This window comes from Prionailurus viverrinus, chromosome B1 (genome assembly GCF_022837055.1).
Source record: "Prionailurus viverrinus isolate Anna chromosome B1, UM_Priviv_1.0, whole genome shotgun sequence".
NCBI lineage: Eukaryota > Metazoa > Chordata > Mammalia > Carnivora > Felidae > Prionailurus > Prionailurus viverrinus.
This window is the reverse complement of record NC_062564.1, coordinates 119,728,031-119,754,078: the sequence shown is the minus strand read 5'-3', so window position 1 is coordinate 119,754,078 and position 26,048 is coordinate 119,728,031. Positions and strand designations below refer to the sequence as shown.

The window sequence follows — 26,048 nt, the reverse complement described above, 5'->3', positions numbered from 1 at the left end:
CGCGCGGGTGCTGGGGCCAGACTAATGGCCGCCGGCTCAGCCAAGGGCAGCGGGGCGGGGTCTGGGTGGGGTCTGGGCGGGGCTGGCAGCAGCAGGGCGGGGCTAATGGAGGCCCCGCGTTTAAGCGGCCTGCCCGCTGCTCTGGCCTGCGGAGGCTAGGGTTTGGGGGTTCCCGGGACGGCGTGGTGTGCTTTCAGTCTATTCGACCCTTTCCTTCCCACGTCTCTTGTGAATGGTGACTTATTGCGTTGTCAAAGTCCAGGTACAGAGTTGACATCACAGGGTCCTTAAGCCAAAAAGCAGCGCCAGGGGCTGCACGTGTCAGAAATGACCTGTCAACTCACATCAGTGTCCCCTTAAGTCAACTTAAATATAGTACAGTTGTAAAAGAGAATAGTCTCTGGGGTTAAGACTGGACTCAAATGTCAGCACTGCCACTTTATAGCTACGGAACTACAGGCAAATACATAGCTTCCCTGAGCTTCAGTTTTCTCTTCTGTAAAGGACATGGTTGGCGGTGGTGCGACTACATGACAAGTGTCTGGAACAGGGCTCGGTACAAATAAACACTCAAATGTCCTGTTATCAGCATACAACCTTTGTGTTTTTGTCCACATGAGATCTTATGTGGATACCTTCATATGAAACAAATAAAAGCAGTTGAGGGTGGGCCCCCAGAAGCTTTGGGTTCTTAGTTCTGAGGCTCCTCTAATGGACTCTGCAAGCTTCCTAAATAATAGACGAAAAACAACTCTTATTTCTCCAGTAAGAATTACAAACTTCTTATAGAGACAAACTGCCCTTTTCTAATTTTGCTCCCCATACCGTAAACAACTTTGGTCCCTGCACACACCATATCCTTTTTTGCCTATGTGTTTTTTCTCAAGTTTTTGGTTAGGACTGTTTTCGTTCTCCTTTTCTTATTGCTCAGGATATGATTTAAATTACAACTCTTTCTTGGGTGATCAAATAAAAAAAACTCTCCTTCACCTTTAGCATGATGTAGACATCTCAAAAAAGATTCAAAGTTATTTTCTCCCTTGTTTCAGGAGAGTAGATAAGATTTCTGTGATTGTAGGGTTAGGGAAATGCTTTGTTCTCATGGTAGGGAAGGGAAAAGCAGGATACTGGTGCAAAGCTCTACAAATGATAGAGCTGGGAAGAAAGGCTTTTGAGAAGAGTCTGAACAGGGCACTGCTCTATGCTCCAAATGCAGTGAAATACTGGAGAGTTTAGTGCTTTAGGGTCCATCTAAGGAGGATGGAGGACACATAAACAAGTTCTGTTCTAATTGGAACAGAAGGCTCAAGCCAGATTTAATTTGGCTTAGTCCACTAAACCTGTATTATTTGCTCCTAAAATGGCATGAAGCAATTCCTACCTGTTGGAAAGAACTACATAAGTTATTCATATAGAAATAAACGTTCTGAAACATTTCAAAAACTATGTCCTTCATTTATTTGAAGATAACATGATGAAAATTTAATAATGGTTTAAAAAACATCTAAAAAACACCGATGTCTTCTCTTGTAAAAACTTAATAGAAACTTAAAAAAATAAGTCAGTTATATTTGCAACCATGCCATTGAGAGCAAAACACTTTTGAGGAACAAGGATGACCTTATTAATGACAGCATTTTTCACTAAATTTGATATGACAAAAATAGCTGAAAAATATCTTCTGTAAATCGCTCTGGGAGAAAAACAGGGAAGATGGCGGCATAGGAGAACACTGGGCTCACCTCGTCCTGCTGATCACTTAGATTCCACCCACACCTGCCTAAATAACAGAGAAAACTGCCAGAAGATGAGCAGAATGGACTGTGCAGAGCAAAGCGTAGACAAGAGGCCCACGGAAGAGGGTAGGAAGGGCCAAGAGGCAGTGCACACTACGTGGACTGGTGGGAGGGAGCCGGGGTGGTGGAGGGGCAGCCCGCCTGGCAAGGCAGAGCCCCTGAGTCTGATTTGCAACAGCGGAGGGGCCCGATGCAGTGAGTGCTGACAGCCAGCGGGATTTAGCAAGCACTTGGAATGTTATAAGTCAATAGCTCTGCTTGGAGAGCGGGAGGGCAAGAGGACACCGGGAGGGAGAGGTGTTGAGCCCTGGAAGACAGAGCTCAGCTCAGCAGGGAACAAGATGCTGGCCAGTGCCATCTCCCTCTCCCATCCCCCAGCCAAAACCCTAAAGGGAACCAGTTCACCGAACTTGCTTGCATCGCGCAAACACCCAACGTTGTGCTTCTGTGGATCCATCCCTCAGACCAGGTCAGCCTCCCTCCCAGTGCTGCAGGGCCCCTCCCACAGGGGACCACCAAGGGCAAAATGAGCTGAGCCTGCTCCTCTGCCCCTGTGTACTTTGTGGATCCACCCTGGCTAATATGCCAGATCCCATCAAAGCAGCACCACAAGCATGGCAGTGTGCAAGTAACCCAGACAGGGGCCACACCACTCCACAGTGAGTCCTGACCCTGGGAGAGAGGAAGATAAGGTACACACCGCTCTGACTGTGGCCCCAGCGGTGGGCTGGGGACAGACATCGGGTCTGACTGCGGCCCTGCCCACCAACACAAGTTACTCCAGACACCACAGGGGAAGTGCCCTGCAGTTCCGCGCCACCCCAGGGACTATCCAAAATGACGAAACGGAAGAATTCTCCTCAAAAGAAACTCCAGGGAGTAGTGACAGCTAGAGAATTGATCAAAAACGATTTAAGCAATATAATGGAACAAGAATTTAGAATAATAGTCATAAAATTAATCACTGGGCTTGAAAAAAGTATAGAGGACAGCAGAGAATCTATTGCTACAGAGATCAAGGGACTAAGAAATAGTCATGAGAAGCTAAAAATTACTATAAATGAGGTGCAAAATAAAATGGAGGTGACCAGAGCTCGGATTGAAGAGGCAGAGGAGAGAATAGGTGAATTAGAAGATAAAATTATGGAAAAAGAAGAAGCTGAGAAAAAGAGAGATAAAAAAATCCAGTAGTATGAGGAGAGAATTAGAGACCTAAGTGATGCAATCAAATGGAACAATATCTGTAAAAAAGGAATTCCAGAGGAGGAAGAGAGAGAGAAAGGGGCTGAAGGTGTACTTGAAGAAATAATAGCTGAGAACTTCCCTGATATGGAGAAGGAAAAAGGCATTGAAATTCAAGAGGCAGAGACAACTCCCATCAGATGTAACTTGAATCAATCTTCTGCATGGCATATCATAGTGACACTGGCAAAATACAAGGATAAAGAGAAAATTCTGAAAGCAGCTAGGGATAAACACGCTCTAACATATAAAGGGAGACCCATAAGACTAGTGGCAGACTTATCTACTGAAACTTGGCAGGCCAGAAAGGAATGGCAGGAAATCTTCTATGTGATGAACAGAAAAAATATGCAGCCAAGAATCCTTTATCCAGCAAGTCTGTCATTCAGAATAGAAGGAAAGATAAAGGTCTTCCCAAACAAACAAAAACTGAAGGAATTCATCACCACTGAACCAGCCCTACAAGAGATTCTAAGGGGGATTCTGTGAGTGAAATGTTGCAAGGACCACAAAGGACCAGAGACATCACTACAAGCATGAAACCTACAGACATCACAATGACTCCAAACCCATATCTTTCAATAATAACACTGCATGTAAATGGACTAAATGCTCCAACCAAAAGACATAGGGTATCAGAATGGATAAAAAAACAAGACCCATCTATTTTCTGCCTAAAAGAGACTCATTTTAGACCTCATGACACCTTCAGATTGAAAGTGAGGGGATGGAGAACTATCTATCATGCTACTGGAAGTCAAAAGAAAGCTGGAGTAGCCATACTTATATCAGACACACTAGACTTTAAATTAAAGGTTGTAACGAGAGATGAAGAAGGGAATTGTATAATAATTACAGGGTCTATCCATCAGAAAGAGCTAACAATTATAAATGTCTATGTGTCGAATATGGGAGCCCCCAAATCTATAAAACAATTAATCACAAACATAAGCAACCTTATTCATAAGAATGTGGTACTTGCAGGGGACTTTAATACTCCACTTGCAACAATGGATAGATCATCTAGACACAGGATCAATAAAGAAACAAGGGCCCTGAATGGTACATTGGATCAGATGGACTTGAGAGATATATTTAGAACTCTACATCCCAAAGCAACAGAATATACTTTCTTCTCGAGTGCACATGGAAACTTCTCCAAGATAGATTACATACTGGGTCACAAAACAGCCCTTCATAAGTATACAAGAATTGAGAACGTACCATGCACACTTTCAGACCACAATGTTATGAAGCTTGAAATCAGCCACAGGAAAAAGTCTGGAAAACCTCCGAAAGCATGGAGGTTTAAGAACACCCTACTAAAGAATGAATGGGTCAACCAGGCAATTAAAGAAGAAATTAAAAAATATATGGAAACAAATTAAAACGAAAATACAACAATCCAAACGCTCTGGGATGCAGCAAAGGCAGTCCTGAGAGGAAAATACATTGTAATCCAGGCCTATCTCAAGAAACAAGAAAAATCCCCAAAACAAAATCTAACAGCACACCTAAAGGAAATAGAAGCAGAGCAGCAAAGACACCCCAAACCCAGAAGAAGAAGAGAAATAATAACTATCAGAGTAGAAATAAACAATATAGAATCTAAAAAAACTGTAGAGCAGATCAATGAAACCAAGAGTTGGTTTTTCGAAAAAATAAACAAAATTGATAAACCTCTGGCCAGGCTTCTCAAAAAGAAAAGGGAGATGACCCAAATAGATAAAATCATGAATGAAAATGGAATTATTACAACCAATACCTCAGAAATACAAGCAATTATCAGGGAATACTATGAAAAATTATATGCCAGCAAACTGGACAACCTGGAAGAAATGGAAAATTCCTCAGCACCCACACACTTCCAAAACTCAAACGGGAAGAAATAGAAAACTTGAACAGACCCATAACAAGCAAAGAAATTGAATCGGTTATCAAAAATCTCCCAACAAATAAGAGTCCAGGACCAGATGGCTTCCCAGGGGAATTCTACCAGACATTTAAAGCAGAGATAATACCTATCCTTCTCAAGCTGTTCCAAAAAATTGAAAGGGAAGGAAAGTTTGCAGACTCATTATATGAAGCCAGCGTTACTTTGATTCCTAAACCAGACAGAGACCCAATAAAAAAAGAGAACTACAGGCCAATATCCCTGATGAATATGGATGCAAAAATTCTCAATAAGATACTAGCAAATCGAATTCAACAGCATATAAAAAGAATTATTCACCACATGATCAGGTGGGATTCATTCCTGGGATGCAGGGCTGGTTCAACATTCGCAAATCAATCAACGTGATACATCACATTAATAAAAGAAAAGATAAGAACCATATGATCCTGTCAATCGATGCAGAAAAAGCATTTGACAAAATTCAGCATCATTTCTTAATAAAAACCCTTGGGAAAGTAGGGATAGAAGGAACATACTTAAACATCATAGAAGCCATTTATGAAAAGCCCACAGCTAATATCATCCTCAATGGGGAAAAAAGTAAGGGCTTTCCCCCTGAGATCAGGAACACAACAGGAATGTCCACTCTCACTGCTGTTGTTTAACATAGTGTTGGAAGTGCTAGCATCAGCAATCAGACAACAAAAGGAAATCAAAGGCATCAAAATTGACAAAGATGAAGTCAAGCTTTCATATTTTGCAGATGACATGATATTATATATGGAAAACCTGATAAATTCTACCAAAAGTCTGCTGGAACTGATACATGAATTCAGCAAAGTCATAGGATAAAATATCAATGTACAGAAATCAGTTGCATTCTTATACACTAATAATGAAGCAACAGAAAGACAAATAAAGAAACTGATCTCATTCACAATTGCACCAAGAAGCATAAAATACCTAGGAATAAACCTAACCAAAGATGTAAAAGATCTGTATGCTGAAAACTATAGAAAGCTTATGAAGGAAATTGAAGAAGATACAAAGAAATGGAAAAACATTCCGTGCTCATGGATTGGAAGAATAAATATTGTTAAAATGTCAATACTACCCAAAGCTACCTACACATTCAATGCAATCCCAATCAAAATTGCACCAGCATTCTTCTCAAAACTAGAACAAGCAATCCTAAAATTTGTATGGAACCACAAAAGACCCCAAATAGCCAAAGTAATTTTGAAGAAGAAGACCAAAGCAGGAGGCATCACAATCCCAGACTTTAGCCTCTACTACAAAGCTATAACCATCAAGACAGCATGGTATTGGCACAAAAACAGATACATGGATCAATGGAATAGAATAGAAACCCCAGAATTAGACCCACAAAAGTATGGCCAACTAATCTTTGACAAAGCAGGAAAGAATATCCAATGGAAAAAAGACAGTCTCTTTAACAGATGGTGCTGGGAGAACTGACAGCAACATGCAGAGGATTAAACTAGACCACTTTCTTACACCATACACAAAAATAAACTCAAAATGGATAAAGGACCTGAATGTGAGACAGGAAACCATCAAAACCCTAGAGGAGAAAGCAGGAAAAAACCTCTTTGACCTTAGCCACAGCAATTTCTTACTTGACACGTCCCCAAAGGCAAGGGAGTTAAAAGAAAAAATGAACTATTGGGACCTCATCAAGATAAAAACTTCTGCACTGCAAAGGAAAAAATCAACAAAACTAAAAGGCAACTGACAGAATGGGAAAAGATATTTGCAAATGACATATCGGACAAAGGGCTAGTATCCAAAATCTATAAGAGCTCACCAAACTCCACACCCAAAAAACAAATAATCCAGTGAAGAAATGGGCAGAAGACATGAATAGACACTTCTCTAAAGAAGACATCCAGATGGCCAACAGGCACATGAAAAGATGCTCAACGTCGCTCTTCATCAGGGAAATACAAATCAAAATCACACTGAGATACCACCTCAGACCAGTCAGAGTGGCTAAAATGAACAAATCAGGAGACTATCGATGCTGGCGAGGATGTGGAGAAACGGGAACCCTCTTGCACTGTTGGTGGGAATGCAAACTGGTGCAGCTGCTCTGGCAAACAGTGTGGAGGTTCCTCAAATAATTAAAAATAGAGCTACCCTATGACATAGCAATAGCTCTGCTAAGAATTTACCCAAGGGATACAGGAGTACTGATGCATAGGGGCACTTGTACCCCAATGTTTATAGCAGCACTTTCAACAATAGCCAAATTATGGAAAGAGCCTAAATGTCCATGAACTGACGAATGGATAAAGAAATTGTAGTTTATATACACAATGGAATACTACGTGGCAAGAGAAGGAATGAAATATGGCCTTTTGTAGCAAGGTGGATAGAACTGGAGAGTGTTATGCTGAGTGAAATAAGTCAAATAGAGAAAGACAGATACCATATGTTTTCACTCTTATGTGGATCCTGTGAAACTTAAAGGTTAGAGAGGGAGGGAGCAAAATCATAAGACTCTCAAAAACAGAACAAACTGAGGATTGATGGGGGGTGGGAGGGAGGAGAGGTGGGTGATGGGTATTGAAGAGGGTACCTGTTGGGATGAGCACTGGGTGTTGTATGGAAACCAATTTGACAATAAATTTCATATTAAAAAAAAATCTCTCTGTAGTTCGGGGAGCAATAAATAGAAAGATGGTCAACTAATAGAAATAGAAGTGTGGTCAGTGATCTATTTGGCATGATTTAATTGCCAATAAATTTTTTTTTAATGTTTATTCATTTTTGAAAGACAGAGAGCACAAGCAGGGGTGGGGCGGAGACAGAGGGGGACACAGAATCCAAAGCAGGCTCCAGGCTCTGAGTTGTCATCACAGAGCCCGATGAAGGGCTCAAACTCAACAAGCTGTGAGATCATGACCTGAGTTGAAGTCGGACACTTAACCAACTGAACCACCCAGGCTCCCCTAATTGCCAATTTTCTTTTCTAGTCCTACCTGTCACTAATTTTTTATCAACCCTAAGTGCCAAATGTTTACTGTATACCAGACTTTACTGTTTCAAATTTTCCAATATGCTTGTCATTTATCTAGTTGTTTCCTTCTTCACCTTACTCTCTAATATTAATCCATCAATTCAAATTGAAGGTCCAATTCACGTTTATCCTCCTTTAATTTTCCCCATTGAGAACACTATTGAATCATTCATTTGTATTACAGCTATTTGTACATATCTTATTTCCTTGTAAGATTCTTGAAGGCAAGTATGTGTTATTCGTATTTGTATTTTCCACAGTGTCAATTTCCCAGTAGAATTCGAGTTCTGTTAAACAGGGCTCTTGCACATCTTGGTCATTGTATCTCTTGGCATTGAGCATAATGCCTGGCACATAGCAAGCATATTATGTGTATTTTGAGTGAGTGTATGTAAGGATTTTAAAACATAATCTCCATCAAGGTTATCTCCATAATCTCCAAGGATTTGTCTGTTTTATTCATTGCAAAATGAATATGTTAATATTACCAGGTGAACACATGCTTATTTGGAAGTCTCAGTATTCATCATATACAACAAAAGTTCTTCAATCTCTATATCTTCACAGAAGTCAAATATAAAGTGTTTGTTCCTTTTCACCCAACGAATTCAGTGGATGATGTATCTTTCTGAAAATAAGACATCTCCTAGAAGTGCAAGAGTAAAATGTAAAAGAATCAAAATAAAATGGATGTTTATGTTAAGAGTAGTTTCGGTTTTGTTCCTTGTGCTTTTCTGTGTTCTAAATTTTCTGTAATGAAAAGGTCTTATTTTATAATCAGAAAAAAATAATATTTTTAAAGAGTGTAAAGGATGAGATCATTTGCAGATGTATGGTTGAGGAAACTTTGAGGACATCCAAGTTCAATCAAGGTTATCTGGAGTTAATATCAGAGAGAAAATATTGGAATGTGAAAATTACTTTGACCTGAAATGTAATAAGCCTCTCTTAAAAAACAATACCTCTCAGAGGAGAGATGGATGGCACCAACCTTAGGAAAAGAAAAAGACATCATAGATTTCTTAGCAGTGCCTTGGAAGTATGACACCTTTGCTGTGGACTGTTTTCCGCCCAGATTCATATGTTGAAGGCTTAACCCCCAATGTGATGCTATGTGGAGATGGGCTTTTGGAGGTAATTACATTTAAATGAGGTCATGAGGAAAGAAAAGACACCAGAGAGCTTACATACTCCCCCTCCCCCAACCCATTCTCATCTCTTTCCCTATCACATGATGACACAGCAAAAAGGAGGCCATAAATGAGGTAGGAAGAGAGCCCTTGGCAGAACCTGATCATGATAGCACCCTCATGTTGGAATTCCATCCTTCAGAACTATGAGAAAATAAATGTCTGTTGTTTAAGTCACTCAGTCTATGATACTTTGTTATAGCCGCCCAAGCAGAATAAAATAGATCAAGAAGACTAAGATCGGAACTGTTATGTGGCAGGTAGTTTTCCTTTCTCTCTCTCTCTCTCTTTTTTTTTTTTAAGAGAGGGAGAGCGCATGATGGGGAGTAGAAAGGGAAAGGGAGAGAGAGAGAGAGAGAGAGAGAGAGAGAGAGAGAGAGAATCTTAAACAGGCTCCACTCTCAGCACTCAGTATGAAGCCTGGTGGGGACTCGATCCCACAACACTGGGATCATGACTGGAGCTGAATTCAAGAGTTGAAAGCTCAATTGAGCCACCCAGGCAACCCTGGCAGGTAGTTTTCTATATTGGAATAGGATCCCCTCAGTGATTCAGTCGATGAAAGTTTATTAAATGCTTACTGTGTTTCATGCCCTGTGCAAAGTACTGTGGATCCAAAGATGACCAAGACAAAGCTCCCACACTTAAGGAGCTCATGTAATAGGAAACAAGCATGTAAACAAACTGAAAAAAGATTATAAATGCTTTGACAGAAGTATGTATGGGGTACTTACATCCTTTTTTCAGGAACTCAGAGGTCAGGGTAATTGTTTCTATCTGTGTTGGGGTGGTGTAAGTTTGGTTAGCCTGAGTCAACACTCTGTATCTAGTTAACTCTGAGTTCAACCAAGTCAATAGCTGTGACTCATGATGTGGTGATAAGCCTGAGACTTCAGTTACAAACCCTGCATAGGCCCATACTGGACAGTTATAGGCACTTAGATAGTGGCTGCCTACCAAGGAGAGGGAGGACAGAACCTGTTTTATGCCCTCCAAAATGGTATAGGCTATTGCTAGTGGCCAAATAGCCTCTTGCACCATTTCTGTACTGTGAATTTACACTTCTAATTCTTCTTTGGAGCCTTGAATATTTATAACAACATTCTCATTTACTTATACTAATTGAATTTTTATACATTAACAAGCATTCAAAGCTGTTACTGGAGAAAAACTACTGGAGAACATGGGACCTAGCACTAACTACAGCGCCCTTTTGCCTCACATGCCTTTTGCTGTCTATGTTCTAAGCATCCTCCATATCCTAGCCCAGGCCTTACTTTGTCTGGGAGCTGTGCCTGAACTGTACCACCCCTGGATTGTGTGGGTGCTCCTGTTATGAGCCCCCCAGGACTCCTGTATTTTCTGCATCATAGCACATATCATATTGCTTTGAAATCTCTTATTTAATTGTCTACTAGACTGTCAGATCCTTAAGGACAGGAGCAATAATAGTTTTGATGATGTCCATAGGTCATCAAATCCTTCCACTAAGTATTTATTGAAGGAATCTAGTTTCAGAGCCTGCAAAAGTAGAGGAACAGATGAGCATTAAGTTTATGTTGCTACCACCAAGGTGCATCTAACCAATGAAGTTCAGTTTGAAATATTTATCTGAATTTCGGCATAAATTAATCCAATCCAAATAAAGAGCAAAAACTAGAAGGAAACACAGTTCCATAAAGTAACCAAAGTCAGGCTGATATAAAAATTGAAGCTATTATGGCTTCATATTATGTTAGCTTAATAAAAATTAAGTTGGTTTTGAACAGAGGTGAAAGTCATGGAGAAAGGGTCTGGAACAGTAGTCTAAGGACAAGAGAGGAATGGATAGGCTTTATGCAGATCAGCTTGGTAGGATCAGAATATTTGTAATCTATTCATTTAACACAATCTATTCCTTTAATAAGAAAGGGCTGAATCAGGGCACTCCTTAAGGCAAACTCAGATGGGCTACTAAAATGGGAGACTCTATGTTGCCACCTAGGAGACAGGATAAGGTCTGTCTAGGTGCATAGCTGCAAGAGGAAGAGCCAATGGAGATACTCTGCATACTTGAAATTTTGGTGGGACCAATCAGTTACAATACTACACAGAATGGTAGCAAGAGAGGTAGAAATGGAGTAGAGGCAGATTGGCACAGAAAGTGGGGGTAAAACTGATGGGGAATTGCATAAAGTGGGGGTAGAAATTAATGGGGGATTGCATTATGGTATTTAAAAATAAAAAAGAGAAGAGGAGCCAAAAATATGTCAAGGCATGAAAGGTCAGGTGACTATGAATCATGAAATTGTGACAGTTACAGTAAGTTAGAACAAGCTGTTGGCTAATAGAATAGGATACTTACTGCACTTGATGTTTTCCACGTTAATCTTAAATTGTGGTAGTACATTTTAGTGTATATGTCCCTAAACAAATTAAGATATATGATGAAGACTTATTTAAAAAAAAAAAAAAAGGTCGAGAAATCAGGTTGGAGTTGTAGAATATTACCATACAAATGGAAAGGATAATGGCTGAAAATGGTCTTTAAAGAAATAGCCACACTTTTGTTTCTATTACATTTAAGGTTTAAACATTACATATCTCAATATCCATCTAGATAAAGTAGCCTCTGGCAGTTGATAAAATTAGCTTCTGGTAGCAGCTTTCTAATCATTATATTCAGCATTCTCTCTCTTCACCTCTAAACTTGTACAGAAGTCTCTTCCTGAACTTCTTCATTTTTCTTTTGATGTTCAGCTTTCTGGAGAAGCCTGGGGCCCAGCAAACCAATGAGCAGACTGCCAATTGGGGCTGTGATGAGGATGGACAAAAATGCCACTGTCAACACATCCATTCCATATTCTTCCAATTGTTTCTCTCCATGTGATCTTGCTGTGTCCAAAGCCACAGATCCTATGGCAGCCTATACAAGTTTAAAGGTAACATTGTAAACATAAGACAAGCACACAGAAAAAAGGTGAATTATTTTCTCATTTGCAAAAACAAATGGCTTATTCTCTTGCTCAACTAAGAAAGTTCTTAGTCTTCCTTCAAAGCATACTGCAGTTAGTTTTGTCTGAAAACTCTCCCTGTCCTTGCTTGGGGAAAGAATAGTGATTCATATGTACCTATTTGCATAAGGTAGGGTTACAAAAACTATCAGGCAAATATATTTCAAAACAAAAGGCAAATGCAGACTCACAATATTACATGTGATAATATTGATTATCACATAATCACAAATATTACACAATATAACATGATCTTATATACTAACTTCCTCCTGAGTAAAGCTGAATGTTACTGGTCATCTCATTCTTTTATCTTTAGAATTCTGAATTAAGAAAAAAAGCAAGATGAAAAAATGCAGTGATACTGGAAGATGGTGAAGTTTTAAATAACAACAACAATAATAAAAGCCCATGTTGTGTGTAAGCGATGAATCACGGAATCTACTCCCAAAACCAAGAGCACACTGTATACACTGTATGTTAGCCAATTTGACAATAAATTATATAAAAAAATTTAAACAACAAACAAAAGAATATGTTTTGCTTTAGAGCCTAATTATTAAACATCATGAAACTTGAAAATGTTAGGCACCTTCAAAACTTGAAATTAATGTTATTCAGTATTTAGTTAATTTTTGCCTTGGGAGTTTGTAAAATGTCTTATTTAAGATTTGGCTTTTGAAAAGCCTTACACAATTTTTGTTTCCTTTTTTACAGGCAAAATACAGTATTATCAGTGCACATGGCAAAATAATATATTAAACGATCTGGTTATTCCCTTATTCCACAGAACACAACAATGTTAGCCTGGAGGATAATCAAATAGAAGAGAAAATATCAGTGTGCATAAGAGACATGGTAGAGACTACTAATTGCCCGCAAATATCTGAATGCCCCTTTATCCTTCTATAATGAAACTCTTGAGTTTCAGCTGGTCAATTACCGTATAAATAGACTTTTTTCAGCCTTTTTTACAACTAGATGAGGCTATGTTTCTAAGTTCTGGCCACTGAGAGGCAAGCAGAAGTGATAAATGCTATTAGTAGACTGCTCTCTAGGTGGACTCATGGATGGAAGGCACACGCTGAGGGTAGTAGCCACCCTGCCAGCTCTGGAACGCCCAGATAATTTATTTGAAGGTTCTTGGTTATTGCAGTTTACCTTGTACCATAACTAATACAACATTTCAAGAATTCTTGAGAAGATTTGCACATACTACGATGTGTAGTTTTCAATTTTCTGTTGTGTGTGTGAGTATGCATGTGTGTTTTGGGGCTTGTACATATGCTGAGTTGTGATTTAAAATATATTTCTTATAGTATACATGAGCAAAAAAGTTTGAAAAACACTAATGTAGAAAAAACATATACGACAGTTTTGTTTCTTGTGCAGTGGCAAGAGGAGAAAAAATTTTTTATACAATACTTACTTCACAGAACATACATTATTCAACAGGTTCTGGATAATGTTTCCTTATTTTAAAATTGGCTTTGAAAGCAGGAAAGTGTCATTTTCCAAATGTTAATGTTTAGAAACAAATCTTTCATACCAAAGCTACTAGAGTGATTATTTGATATTTACCCACTAAAGTTACCAAAGGTAGTGAGGAAGCTGAAGACACTCTGAGGGAGAAACTATTTCACTTACTGTACTATTAACCTCACAGTATTCTTATCCATTATGTCTCAGATGTCTTTGAAAGTCTGATGGAAATGAAAACTCCTCTGGAATAATGCCGAAGCTCACAGCCACACAAAATCTGGCATAGTTATAGAGCATACATATCCCCAAAAGCTTCCTAAATTAAGAACATCTGATTTTCATTTCATGAAACAGAAATGTGCATATTTAAACAACTGCAAAATAATCAGAGAAGAGACAGTTAAATCTTGTGTGCTATGTTTAGTTTGAAAATATGGAACATAATCAGAAATATATTACATTTGCAACAAATAATAATCTACACAGTTGTAATTTAATTAGTAATTAAATTCTATCAAATACGTGGTCAGTAATTTCAAGCACCTATATTCATGCCTTGCTCATGAGAGTGCACAGTTTTGGGGTCATGTGATTGATACATTTGACAGGAGGTTCGGCTAGTTTGAAAATTTTAATATCAACCAATAATCTAGGAAGGCAATAAAGCATTTTCTTAATTGTTTTTAATAAATCTTTCTCATTTATATATAAAGACTGTGGTCAAGCATAACTGATCATTAGTCATATGGACACTGAAGTATTTCCAAATACTAAGATGGGCCATGCTATTTCTGTTTCACTCTCTTCTTGGAAGATATTGAAATGCAAAGTTGTCAAAAGATTGACAACTATCTTTCTGGGTGATTTAGAGAACTCTGACTGATAAAAATTCAAACACTTTCTTCCTGTGACTACTACTTTCTGCTTAGTGTAGGGATATATTGGATTTTTAGTTGATTTAAGTAAATCTGGTGATCTAGAGAAATTTAAATGAGCCATCATATTTAGGAAATCAATATACTCAAAATAAAACTTTTAAACAGTAGATTAGTATAAACCCTTTTTGTAAATCAGTCTTCAATTACATTTTTTCACCAAATTTGAATTAGCCCTCTTATTCAAAAGTTCCAGATACCATATATAAATAGGAGTTAAGATGCTAAGCCATCCTATCCATTATTACCTGGACTGTGGCCTTCGGAAGCCATGCAAAAGAAATAAATATCTTTTCCTTTATGTTAAAACCAGCAAAACACACCATCAGAAATGTAGTCAAAACTCGTATCAATACTGCAGTGCCGAGGATGGCAATACAAAGGCCTGTAAGAAATACTTAATTTTTAGATGTAATGAAATACTGAGGGAGAAAATGAAACTCATGGTTATTGATTCAAAATACTATCAACTGTAATTGTCTAAATATATTAAAAAATTAAAAAGACAAAGATGATTAGGCATAATTTATCAAAACATCAACATTAAGGATCAAACCACATGTTTGAAAGAAGTTATTTTTCCTAGATTAAACCAGAAATTAATTAAATATATTTGATATATGGATGAACTAGAGGGTATTATGCTAAACAAAATTAGTCAGAGAAAGACAAGTATATGACTTCATTCACATGAGGAATTTAAGATACAAAACAGATGAACATAAGGGAAGGGAAGCAAAAATAATATAAAAACCAGGAGGGGGACAAAATCTAAGAGACTCTTAAATATAGAGAACAAACCGAGGGTTGCTGGAGGGGTTGTGGGTGGAGGGATGGGCTAAATGGGTAAGGGACATTAAGGAAGACACTTGTTGGGATGAGCATTGGGTGTTATACATAGGGGATGAATCACTGGTATCTACTCCTGAAATCATATAGTGCCCCTATTGCACTATATGCTAACTAACTTGCATGTAAATTAAAAAATAAGTAAATTTAAAAAAAAATTTAATAAAAGAAAGAAAAAGGTTGAGCACAAATTCTCCATAGCAAAAAAGAAAAAAAAGAGAGAGAGAGATTTGATGTATATTACAAAGGAGATTTGAATGTTATTTCTTTTAAGCTGTATAGCAAGAACCACACTTTCTTCCATGTGTTTATTCAACAAGAATTCATTAAATCATAACTATGCATGACAGGATTTGGACTACGTATTGTGTATACAAAAATGCATAATGTGCAGACTTTGCCTCTACGATATTCAAAGTCAGAGGAGAACAGAAGCATAAACAGCTAATTAATACGCTATAAGGTAAGGGCAATATAAACATACTGGTAAGAGGTCATAGAGGAGGAAAACATTAATGTCTTCATCAAAATGGTTGAGAACTATTTACAGAGTATAAACCAGAGGTGACATTAAAGATACTTATCAGCCAGTATGGAAGCAATTAGCCAATCAGAACAGAGCTGGCTGGGTACTGACCTATCAGAATAGACACTGGCAGTCTACATCTGTTTCACCATATTGGTGTATACACTGACTGCCCATTAGCCCTGGTTAACGTGCACAGATACTTCATTCAGTCCTTTAGAATCCTTTGCTCAGAGATAAGTTCATCCTGATTTGCAAAACAAGAACTGTGACTAGGGCTGCTACAGGCTACTGAACCTGAGAAAGGTGCTAACCTGAGCTAAGGCGGCTGCTAAGAGGGTGATTTTCTAAAAAGTAACATTTGTTGAGTGTTTACTGTGTGCTAGGTTCTGCATTCAGCTTTAAGTGCACTCATTACTTAATCCTTACAACCTGTGGGGAAATGTTTCTTATTTTACAGTTGAAAAAAAAAAATGAAGTTTAGAAAGGATCAATGACTTTCTCAAGTTCAAAGGTTAGTAAAACACCAGATAGACATTGCTGGAGGATCTACTGTGAATCTGCAATATGGCTTCTTTACAAAAAAGTGTTGTGGCTCTTTATAGAAGGACATTGCTCTTATCATCATTTGTTGCAAATCAGGTTGGTAGGGTTCAAAAGTACTTGTTGCCTGAAGTACAAGAAACCAAAGGGATGATTTGGTTCATTTCCAGGAGGAAACATTGAAGGTTTGGGGAAAAGATGATTTAGAAGTTGTGAACATATTGACTTGGAAGTTTTGTGAGATTTACAAGTGGTGATTTCCAATCAGCAATTAGATACACTGATTTAGAGATAAAAATTTTGGAATTATATAGTTTATAATCACAGCTACTGAATATAGATGAGCCCAGAAAAATGACATAGAGTGAGAAGCACAGAATGCTTTGGAAGAACTTGGATGAAGAGTAGAATTTAAGTCATATACAGTGTAAGTGAGGACTCAAAGGGCATTGAAAAATATGAAGTTTCAGAATTCAATGTAAAATGTATTTTAAAGAGGTCAATAGCATCAAATGCTGCTGAACGATCACGTAAAAAAAAAGACTGATAAGTATTCAGTATATTTAGCAATATAACCTTGGTGAGAGCAGGGATGGTTGTACGATGGGTGAAAGCTGGGCAGAGATGTTTTGAAGAACAGAGTGAGAGTTGAAATGGAAAAAGGAGATACAGTTACCTCTTTGGAAAAGTTTGAAAAGAGGAATAAAGAAGAAGCATGGTAGATGGGGGGGGGGGAAGTGAAATGAAGAAAGGAAATTTTATGTGTTTACATATTTATATATAAATATAAATTGTGGTAAAATGCACATAACAAATTTGCCATCATAACCATTTTTTTATTAAGATTTTTTTTTTAATGTTTATTTTTGAGAGAGTAAGAGAGTGCGAGAGGGGGAGGGACAGAGAGAGGGAGACACAGAATCTGAAGCAGGCTCCAGGCTCTGAGCTGTCAGCACAGAGTTGGAAGTGGGGCTCGAACTCAAGACCTGAGCTGAAGTCGGATGCTTAACTGGCGGAGCCACCCAAGAGCCCCCGCATTGTAACCATTTTTAAGTGTACAAGGTAAGTAGCATTAAGTTAAACATTCACATTTTTGTGCAACAAATCTTCAGAATTTTTTCATCTTGCAAATTGACCTATTTAACACTTCATTTCCCCTCCCCCAAGTCCTTGGCACCAGTCTGCTTTCTGTTTCTGTAGTCTGACTACTGTGGATGTCTCATATAGGTGGAATCATACAGTATTTGTCCTCTGGGTTCATCCATGTTGTAGTATGTATTGGAATGGAAAGACACTGAGATAGGAGAGATTAGAGTTCGTTTAAATTCTGAAGAGGAAAGAACTATGACATGGATATTTGGAGATATATGAGAAAAGGGGAAGAATCGATGTGTGAGATCCAGAAGAAAGTAGCAGGGACATGGGATTCCTAGTAAAGATGAAAGAATATGGAATGAGCAGAAAGAAGAAATAGTGTGTACATGTGCACCAATAAATTTTTAAATGTGGTGTTATGAATAAAAAGTTTTAATACGATGGCTTTCAAATATATGAATAAATAAATGAATGAATGCTCGAATGGACATTTCTGTTCCATGGGTGTATATTATAGAACTGAGTAGTTATCTTTGCAATTCTGGCCCTTGATAAGAACAAGTCTAATTGAACATTTTTATCCTTAGAAAAAACTTTTAAGACCTGAATTTTCTAGATAGTAGTTAGCAGTGTTACTTTTCTTTACAAAGAATAATATTAAAGGTATAAAATTTATGCCTTAGACTGACAAATATTACTTTATAGCCAACTCCTGTAAGAGACTTAGATCATTATTAGCTTTTTATATAATTGTGACAATAAATATACCTAATAAAGGTATTCCACTGAATATAAAAGTTGATTCTAACAAAAGTACTACTTTGAAATTCTTACCTACAGTTTCTGGTCTGAGAGATGCTATAGATACTTCTGCTCCAATCAGTCCAAACAGAAGGGGCTGAAAGATGTACCAGGCAACTGCAATAATTTTTTCAACATCTGCCTAAAAGAAATACACAAACACCCACACACAGATTTTTATTACATGAAGTTACAAGTTCTAAGAATTTTACTAATTTGAAATTTGAGTCAATTTGACCTGAGATAGGCTTTATTTCTGTGACATCTTTTTTTCTTTTAATGTTTATTTATTTTTGAGAGAGAGAGTGCAAGCAGGGGAGGGGTAGAGAGAGAGAGGGAGACACAGAATCCCAAGTAGGCTCAAGGCTCCAAGGTGTCAGCACAGATCCCGATGCGGGGCTCGAACCCACAAACTGTGCAATTGTGACCTGAGCCAAAGTTGGATGCTCACTGACTGAGCCACCCAGGTGTCCCTATTTCTGTGATACCTATAAATAAGAGGTTAGCTAAAATAGAACAAAAAACTGCATAAAGATATTTCTAACACAGTTATTATATGAGGTGCTTTAGAGTTGGTTTGCAAGTGGATGTTAATTATAAAAAGTCTAATAAAATAATTTTAGGGGGGTTTCTACTTCTGAATATATGATATGTGTGTATGTACAAATATAATACCTAGATTTTATAGTTAAAATTTTATGTTAATCTTCATTTGACAATATGATTTTGAGATCTCATAATAGTAGCACATATATCTAGATACACATCTCATTATTGTTATATAGTAATCTATAGTATGGTAGTACCATAGTTTATTCAATCATGTCTTTATTGATGGCCCCTTGTTTCCCATTTTATTTTATCTTTATAGAAAACATCATTTAAGGTTGTCTCAAATCATGCACAGAAATATAACTCAGGTCTAGTAAAATGCTGTGCCACTTGTTAATTTTTTACCCGTTGGTTCCAAATCCACATTTCATTGTTGCTCTGCAGAAAATTAAGCTAAGCCTTTAAATATTTCTCTTTTGCCAGCTGGCATCATATTAAATTTTGTCAGTAGAGAGTGCTGAAGAGATATTGCAAGGAAGATACTCTCCTTCCTGATTTCTGGGGCTCCTCCCAGCAGGATCCTATAACACACCTGGGTTTCTTCAGCACCCAGGTATCTTCTCCAGTGCTGGGCTTCTATAGTGCATGGCAGCCAGCAGCACCCAGTGGCCAGCAGCCGCTCCTAGCTTACTGCAAGGGAGTTTCATAGCCTATTCCCTTGGGCAAAATACCTCCCCACGCACGCTAGAAGGTGAATTTGGAGTATAGATTTCCAGCAAATTGTCCAAGCAGGGCACCATGGCTGCCTTCTCCACCATCCAGGGAATAAAGGCTTTCTAACATGATCTGGATTCTGAGCCCTGGGGGTGGGAGAAGGTGGGATGGAGTGGGGAGGTCTTAGGGGATGCTCAATCTGAGCGCTAGGAGTTTATAGCTTATTCCTATATTCTTCAGGGGTCCTTTACATCTTACAAGCCAATCTCTTGTTATCTGATCCCCTGGTATGGTTAATAATTAACTTTCCCTATTCCAGTTATCATGTGATTTCCCTTGCCTGATAAGATCCTAACTGATAAAAGCACTAACTTTATAACACATACTGCCAAAATCCTAAAAGAAGATGGGCACAACTGACTATAGCAAGGCTAGAATGTTTTGTGGCAACAGAAACCACACACAAAGAACAAAAAGATGACAAACCAGGAGAAAATATTTGTACTGTGCATAACAGAATAAGGAGCAAAATCTAAGCAAAAAGAAAAAGAAAGTAAAAGAAAAAAATGGGCAATGTATATATACAAGTAATTCATAGCTGAAGAAACACAAATGGCCAAAAACATAAGATGTTAAAATTCAGTAATCAGTGAGACACAAATTAAAACGATACGTCACATTTGAGGAGGCATTACATTACAAAAACTACTAAAAAGTTTTAATAATGTCAAGTATCTGTGATTATAAGGAAACTCTCACTAATTGGTAGGAGAACAAATTGATAGTGCTTTTTTTTAGAGGGCAATTTAGCAGTACCCATCATAGTATCTAAAAATTTGTATTGAACAGATTTTTCCAGTCAACTAATAAGAATCTATTTTTAGACAACACTTTTACACTTATAACTACACACCTTTGAGGATCTGGTTTTCTATATCTATATTCAGCAGTTTAACAAAGGAAGATTACATTGTGTCTCTGTTTTCTTTATTTTTAAACAAATTCTGGTATGTTTATTAGGGTGAAGATTCTGTTTCCTCTTGGCTTACAAAAGAGCTCATGTGTGAGGGGGCTGGTTGATTTACTTATACAGTTCTATTCCTACATCATGCAAAGAGTTATGTTTTCATATCATAAGGAATCAGATAATAACTTAGGGTCAAATACTGCCACCTGCTAAATGCAAGCCACTTGTCCCTCAGTGCCTTATTTTCTTCTCATCTGTAAAATGGGAAGTTTATATAACATCCAAGATCTTTTATCATTTAATGACAATTAAATTGTCCTACCAAAACTGGAGTCCAGTTGCCCACCTTTCTACCTACCTTTAAATTTTACTTTTTAATTTAGTTTTTAGAGTATATCATAGGTATAGCTCAGACTTTAGTTGCTATCCACATTAGTGCAGAACAAAAATCAACTCTATTAATCTTAGGTTACTTAGCCTTTTGTTACCATGACTAATTATTTAAGGGAAGGCCTCAAAAATATTTAATGTACTCAGAACTCCAATGAAAGCAGATGGCCTAAAAAGCTTTCTCCATCCAATTATTTTCATTTCTAAACTGTAGACAAAGGCCACCATTTGTTTTTTTGATTGTAATGCTTTAGACTAGTTGAACATCAGACATAGGTTTATATATTGTAAGACTTAAAAATGGTAGAAGAGCCAAAATGTACCCTCTTAATGCTTTTTCATAACTTCAAAATGAATGTGCTTATAAAGAAAATGGAGTCATCGAATAGGCTAAATGTAAAAGAGAGCAGAGGAATGAAAACTATGTTGTCCACACTAAATGTTTAAGACTACTTTATACATCTGTTTGTAGCAGTAGCAAGAATCTTCAAAAACAGAAATCACTTTCAAGGATGGACAAAGGAAGAAAATGAGCAGAAATGGAAGTTTTACCATGACTTAAATACCTACATAAGCTGATACCTCCCTTCTCAGAAAGAGTATTTCAAGATTCAGAAGATTCAAAATATGTCAGAAAAACCATCCCACAGCTACAAAGGTCTTCAGAAGAAGCACTGGATTTGAAAATAGATGAAAAAAAATGACAGAGGCTGTAAAAAGGTGAGCGTATTTGAATACAATAAATGGCAAGATTAATGATATATGGAAAAACCAAGTAAAGAAGTATGAAATAATGTCAGAAAACTATAGCATAAACAAAGTTTTATAACATATTTTAGCTTTTCAAATTATAACTCAAAACCAGCCTTGATATAGCACTGTTGAGTTTACAATTGTTTCGTATCTGTTTTCCTACATAGTAGTCACTATTCTTTTGATATTATTATTATTTTCTTCCTATTACAGTTTGAGAAAACAGAGTAATAGAGAAGGCATGTAAGTTTGGGGGGATTATACAGCTACAGAGCAGTAGAATTGGGATTGGAATCCCAATTACTTTATCTTAAATTTTAAGCTCTTTTTATTATATTGTATTGTTCTACAAAGTAGTTACAAAATAATAAGGATTATATTATTATTTACTGAGTGTATTCTACAGCTAAGGATTTAGCTTTGTATAGAGTATAATGGTTAAAAAAAAGTGTGTGTGTGTGTGTGTGTGTGTGTGTGTGTGTAAGGTAAAGAGATCCATATATGAGAGTTACCAGAGGTACATATGAAAAAAGTGTTCCTAGTTCTTCCACTGGGTTGTAGGATTACATGGACCTATGTTCATCTGGGTTGAAGGCAATTCAGGCAAAATTATGACAAACGCAGACTAACAGATGCTGTGTTTTGGTTTAGAATGATCTTTTCTCTATAATCCCCAGTTTTTGAGAAGAGTGGTATAACTGGAACTGGTCAAAATTTCCTTTGCCTTGCTGTGTCTTTCTGTGCCCATAGCTAATGCCCACTTGCAACAGGCACTAATCTCCCCTTTGATTTCCCTGTTGCTAAAACTACTCTTATATGTTCCATTCCAAATGATATGGCCCCTTTCATTGTTTATTTTTTATCCTATCACTTAGGGATTTAGAGACTTAATTTTGAAGTGCAAAGTGTAGAAATATAATGTTTCTAAGGTACTTGGTATGTGTTATTCAAATAGATGTCAAAAATATAAAAATGTGCCCTGAACAACAATGCTACAGTTGTATCACAGAGTAGTAACTCTGGTGTCAGGTAAACCTGAGCTTAAATCACAGTGCCATTTTCTAATTTTGTGATTTTGGACACGTTATTTATGTCTTTCTGATTTATAGTCTCTATAAAATAGAAATGGTAATACTTTTTAAAGTTTATTTTGTGTGTGTGAAAATAAATGAGAACATCCACTTAGTGCCCAGCATACAGCCATACAGACTGGCCAAAAAAATTTACTAAAAAACAGGCAGAAGACATGAATAGACATTTCTCCAAAGAAGACATACAGATGGCCAACAGACACATGAAAGAATGTTTAGCATCACTCATCATCAAGGAAAAGCAAATCAAAACTACAATGAGATATCACTTCACACGTGTCAGAATGGCTAAAATCAATAATACAAGAAGTAACAGGGGTCGACGAAGATGTGGAGAAAGAGAAATCCTCTTACACTGTTGGTGGGAATGCAAGTTGGTATAGCCATTGTGGAAAACAGTTTGGAAGTTCCTTGAAAAGTTAGAAGTAGAACTACCTTATGATCCAGCAACTGGACTAGTAAATATTTACCCAAAGAATACAAAAACACTAATTTGATGTTTATAGCAGCATTATATAAAATAGCCAAATTATGGAAACAGCTCCAGTGTCTGTTGATAGATGGCTGAATAAAGAAAATGTAGTATATATACAATGGAATATTACTCAGCCATAAAAAGAATGAAATCTTGCCATTTATAATGACATGGATGGAGCTAGAGTATTATGCTAAGCAAAATCAGTCAGAGAAAGACAAATACCAAATGATTTCACTCATATATGAAACTGAAGAAACAAAACAAAAGGAAAAAGGGGAAAAAAAAGAGAGACAGAGACAAACCGAGAAGCAGACTCTTAACTATAGAGAACAAACTGATGGTTACCAGAGGGAGGTGGGTGGTGAGATGGGTAAAAGAAGTGATGGGATTAAGGAGTGCACTTGTGATGAGCACAGGGTGTTATATGGAAGTGTTGAATCACTGTATCATACCCTTGTAAATAATATTACACTGTATGTTAACTAACTTGAATTTAAATGAAAACTTAAAAACATGAAATAATCTAATTATCAAATTAAGATTATAAAAAGAAATATTAAAAAAGAACAAACTATTAGTTCCCTTTCCTCTTTTTACCTGTTACAGTATGAAATAATGAGTTGGCTGTCATTTTTGAAGATTTATAAGGGGGTGACAACATAAAAACAGTTATCCATAAAGTTCAGTTTGAAAAAGCTTATTATGAGCATTTTTGAGAGTTTTCTTGTTGAATAAGTGAAAGGAAATACACTAAAATATTTAAATAGTTTACAGAGCTGTTGGCTTTAGATGGAGGAACTGCAAATGATTTCTTTCCTTTTCTTTCAGATTTTCCACCTCCAAAGTTAAAAAGTGAGCATATAGTACCTTCATAGAAGTTAAAATAAAGTTAATTTTATTTTAAAAATTACTGTCTTTGGTAATTTACGTTTTTAATGCTGAAAAAAAGATTACTATTAAGAAGTGAATGGACAATTTGTAAAATGCCAATGCAGGCAAACTTCCCAAGTGTTGGACAAAGAAAAGTGTGCTACATTCACAACGTGAATGTAGCAGCATCTTTCACTAAAGTGAAACTGTGACCTCGGTCCTGGGGCAGAGAATAGATCAGAGCGCTTCAAAGAGTAGGGCACATTTGTCAGCAGCCCTGGGGAGGACCCAAGACAGAGAGCAGTGAATCCACAGAGAGAAGCAAAGGAGGCAGTATAGCCCTCAAGTCCAGAGCTGAGATTAGATAGAAGACTGACCAGTGATAGGTGATAACTCTGCTTCAGCCCACAAGCAAAGTGAAGCCATGGAAAAACAAATGTTTTGATAAGAGCAAATGCTTATGGGAGACAAGGGATGATAAGAGTACCTGATTTATGCTAGGAAGTTTGTTTATTCTGTAGCTCTGCTCTGGTCAAATGTTAGGTTACTTGAAATCAGAAAGTAGAATTGAGTAATATAGGTGTTGCTAGGAAAGAAAAAAGTAGACCTGAAATAAGCCTTGTAGCCAAGAGTCTTGCAAGGCAGCAAACGAAGGGGTGCATCTAGTGCATGGAGCAGAGTTTCAAAGGGACTCTCTACTTTCTTCGAAGCCCAATCCATCTCCATGTACTTTCTGGTGGCTTCAGTACCGTTCTCTACACAATGCTCCAGGCTGTCCCTACCATTTGTCTCCTCTGAAGCAAGACAATTCAGTTATACTTGTCTTAACTTTGTAATCATAGATTACATAGTGAGAGCCTCCTATCTGAGTGTTCTTTACTCACAGGGAAATTCTGTCTCTATTCTACCTCTGCAGAGATTCACTCAATTGAATTTGATTATATACCTAACCTCCAGCTTTTTAACCCTCACATATTTTTCCATGTGGCATTATTTTAAGCTTAATTATTTTGAACAGTTGTTTCCAGGTTGTCCAAAATGATATAGCTGCATTTAGGTGGGTCACCTACATCTAATTTCTCCATTAAACAGAATAGCATATGCTGCTGTCAAGTTCAAATCTATAAGGATGTAACTTGAAATTAAAATTAGTAAATAACAACCAGCTAATTTCCATAGTACATATCAAAAAAATCAATAATCTTAATGATCATGAAAATCAATAAGAAAAACCAAAACAACCTTTTAAAAAAATAGGCACAGGCTTTTGAGCAAACCGGTTAGTAAGCACAGGAAAAGATGATTAGCTTTACTCATAAAGAAATGTAATTCAGATCAATAATGAGATACATTTTTAACCTATCAGATTAGCAAAATATCTGAAGATTGAAAATACTCAGATCAGAAAGACAGATCTTCACATACTGTTGGTGAAAATATAAACTGGCACAGTCTTTTAAAAGGGAAAATTGATATTATCAAAATATCAATGTATATACTCCTTCATAGAGCAATCCTGTTTCTGGAAATTTATCCTATAGATAAACTCAAATGTATGTCGTATTTTGTTGATTTTTTTTCACATTTTAAATTTTCTGAAATTAGGATGTCATGTCATAGTTTAATAGGCAGTATTCTTTTTTCTTTCTTGGTAGCATGTAAAATGGTGCTTCTTAGATTTGATAGCATCTTAGAGTTAATGAAATATGGCATAGGTAGGATATTTTACCGAAATACTTTTTGTCTTAGTAGAAAACCAGAAACAATTTAAAATCTGTTATCAGGAGACTGGTTAAATATAGGACAGCTATACCATGCAATACTCTGTAGCCGTAGCCCTT

The 26,048-nt window shown here is 37.1% G+C and overlaps 1 protein-coding gene across 5 annotated transcripts in view; it reads right to left on the bottom strand.

Moving 5' to 3' along the window:
• Positions 1-9,620: 9,620 nt before the first annotated feature.
• SLC9B2 (solute carrier family 9 member B2) overlaps positions 9,621-26,048 on the bottom strand; it is a 49,915-nt gene continuing 33,487 nt past the window's right edge. For 4 of the 5 annotated variants that reach the window (XM_047857086.1, XM_047857087.1, XM_047857083.1 and 1 more), the window contains 3 exons: positions 18,426-18,534; positions 14,827-14,963; positions 9,621-12,073 (listed from right to left, as the gene is read on the bottom strand). In XM_047857086.1, coding sequence (XP_047713042.1) covers positions 11,852-12,073; positions 14,827-14,963; positions 18,426-18,534 — 468 coding nt within the window. In that variant the 3' untranslated portion in view covers positions 9,621-11,851. Of the gene's footprint in view, positions 12,074-13,808; positions 14,018-14,826; positions 14,964-18,425; positions 18,535-26,048 lie in introns of all 5 variants that reach the window. The other variant, XR_007151749.1, reaches the window with a different exon arrangement.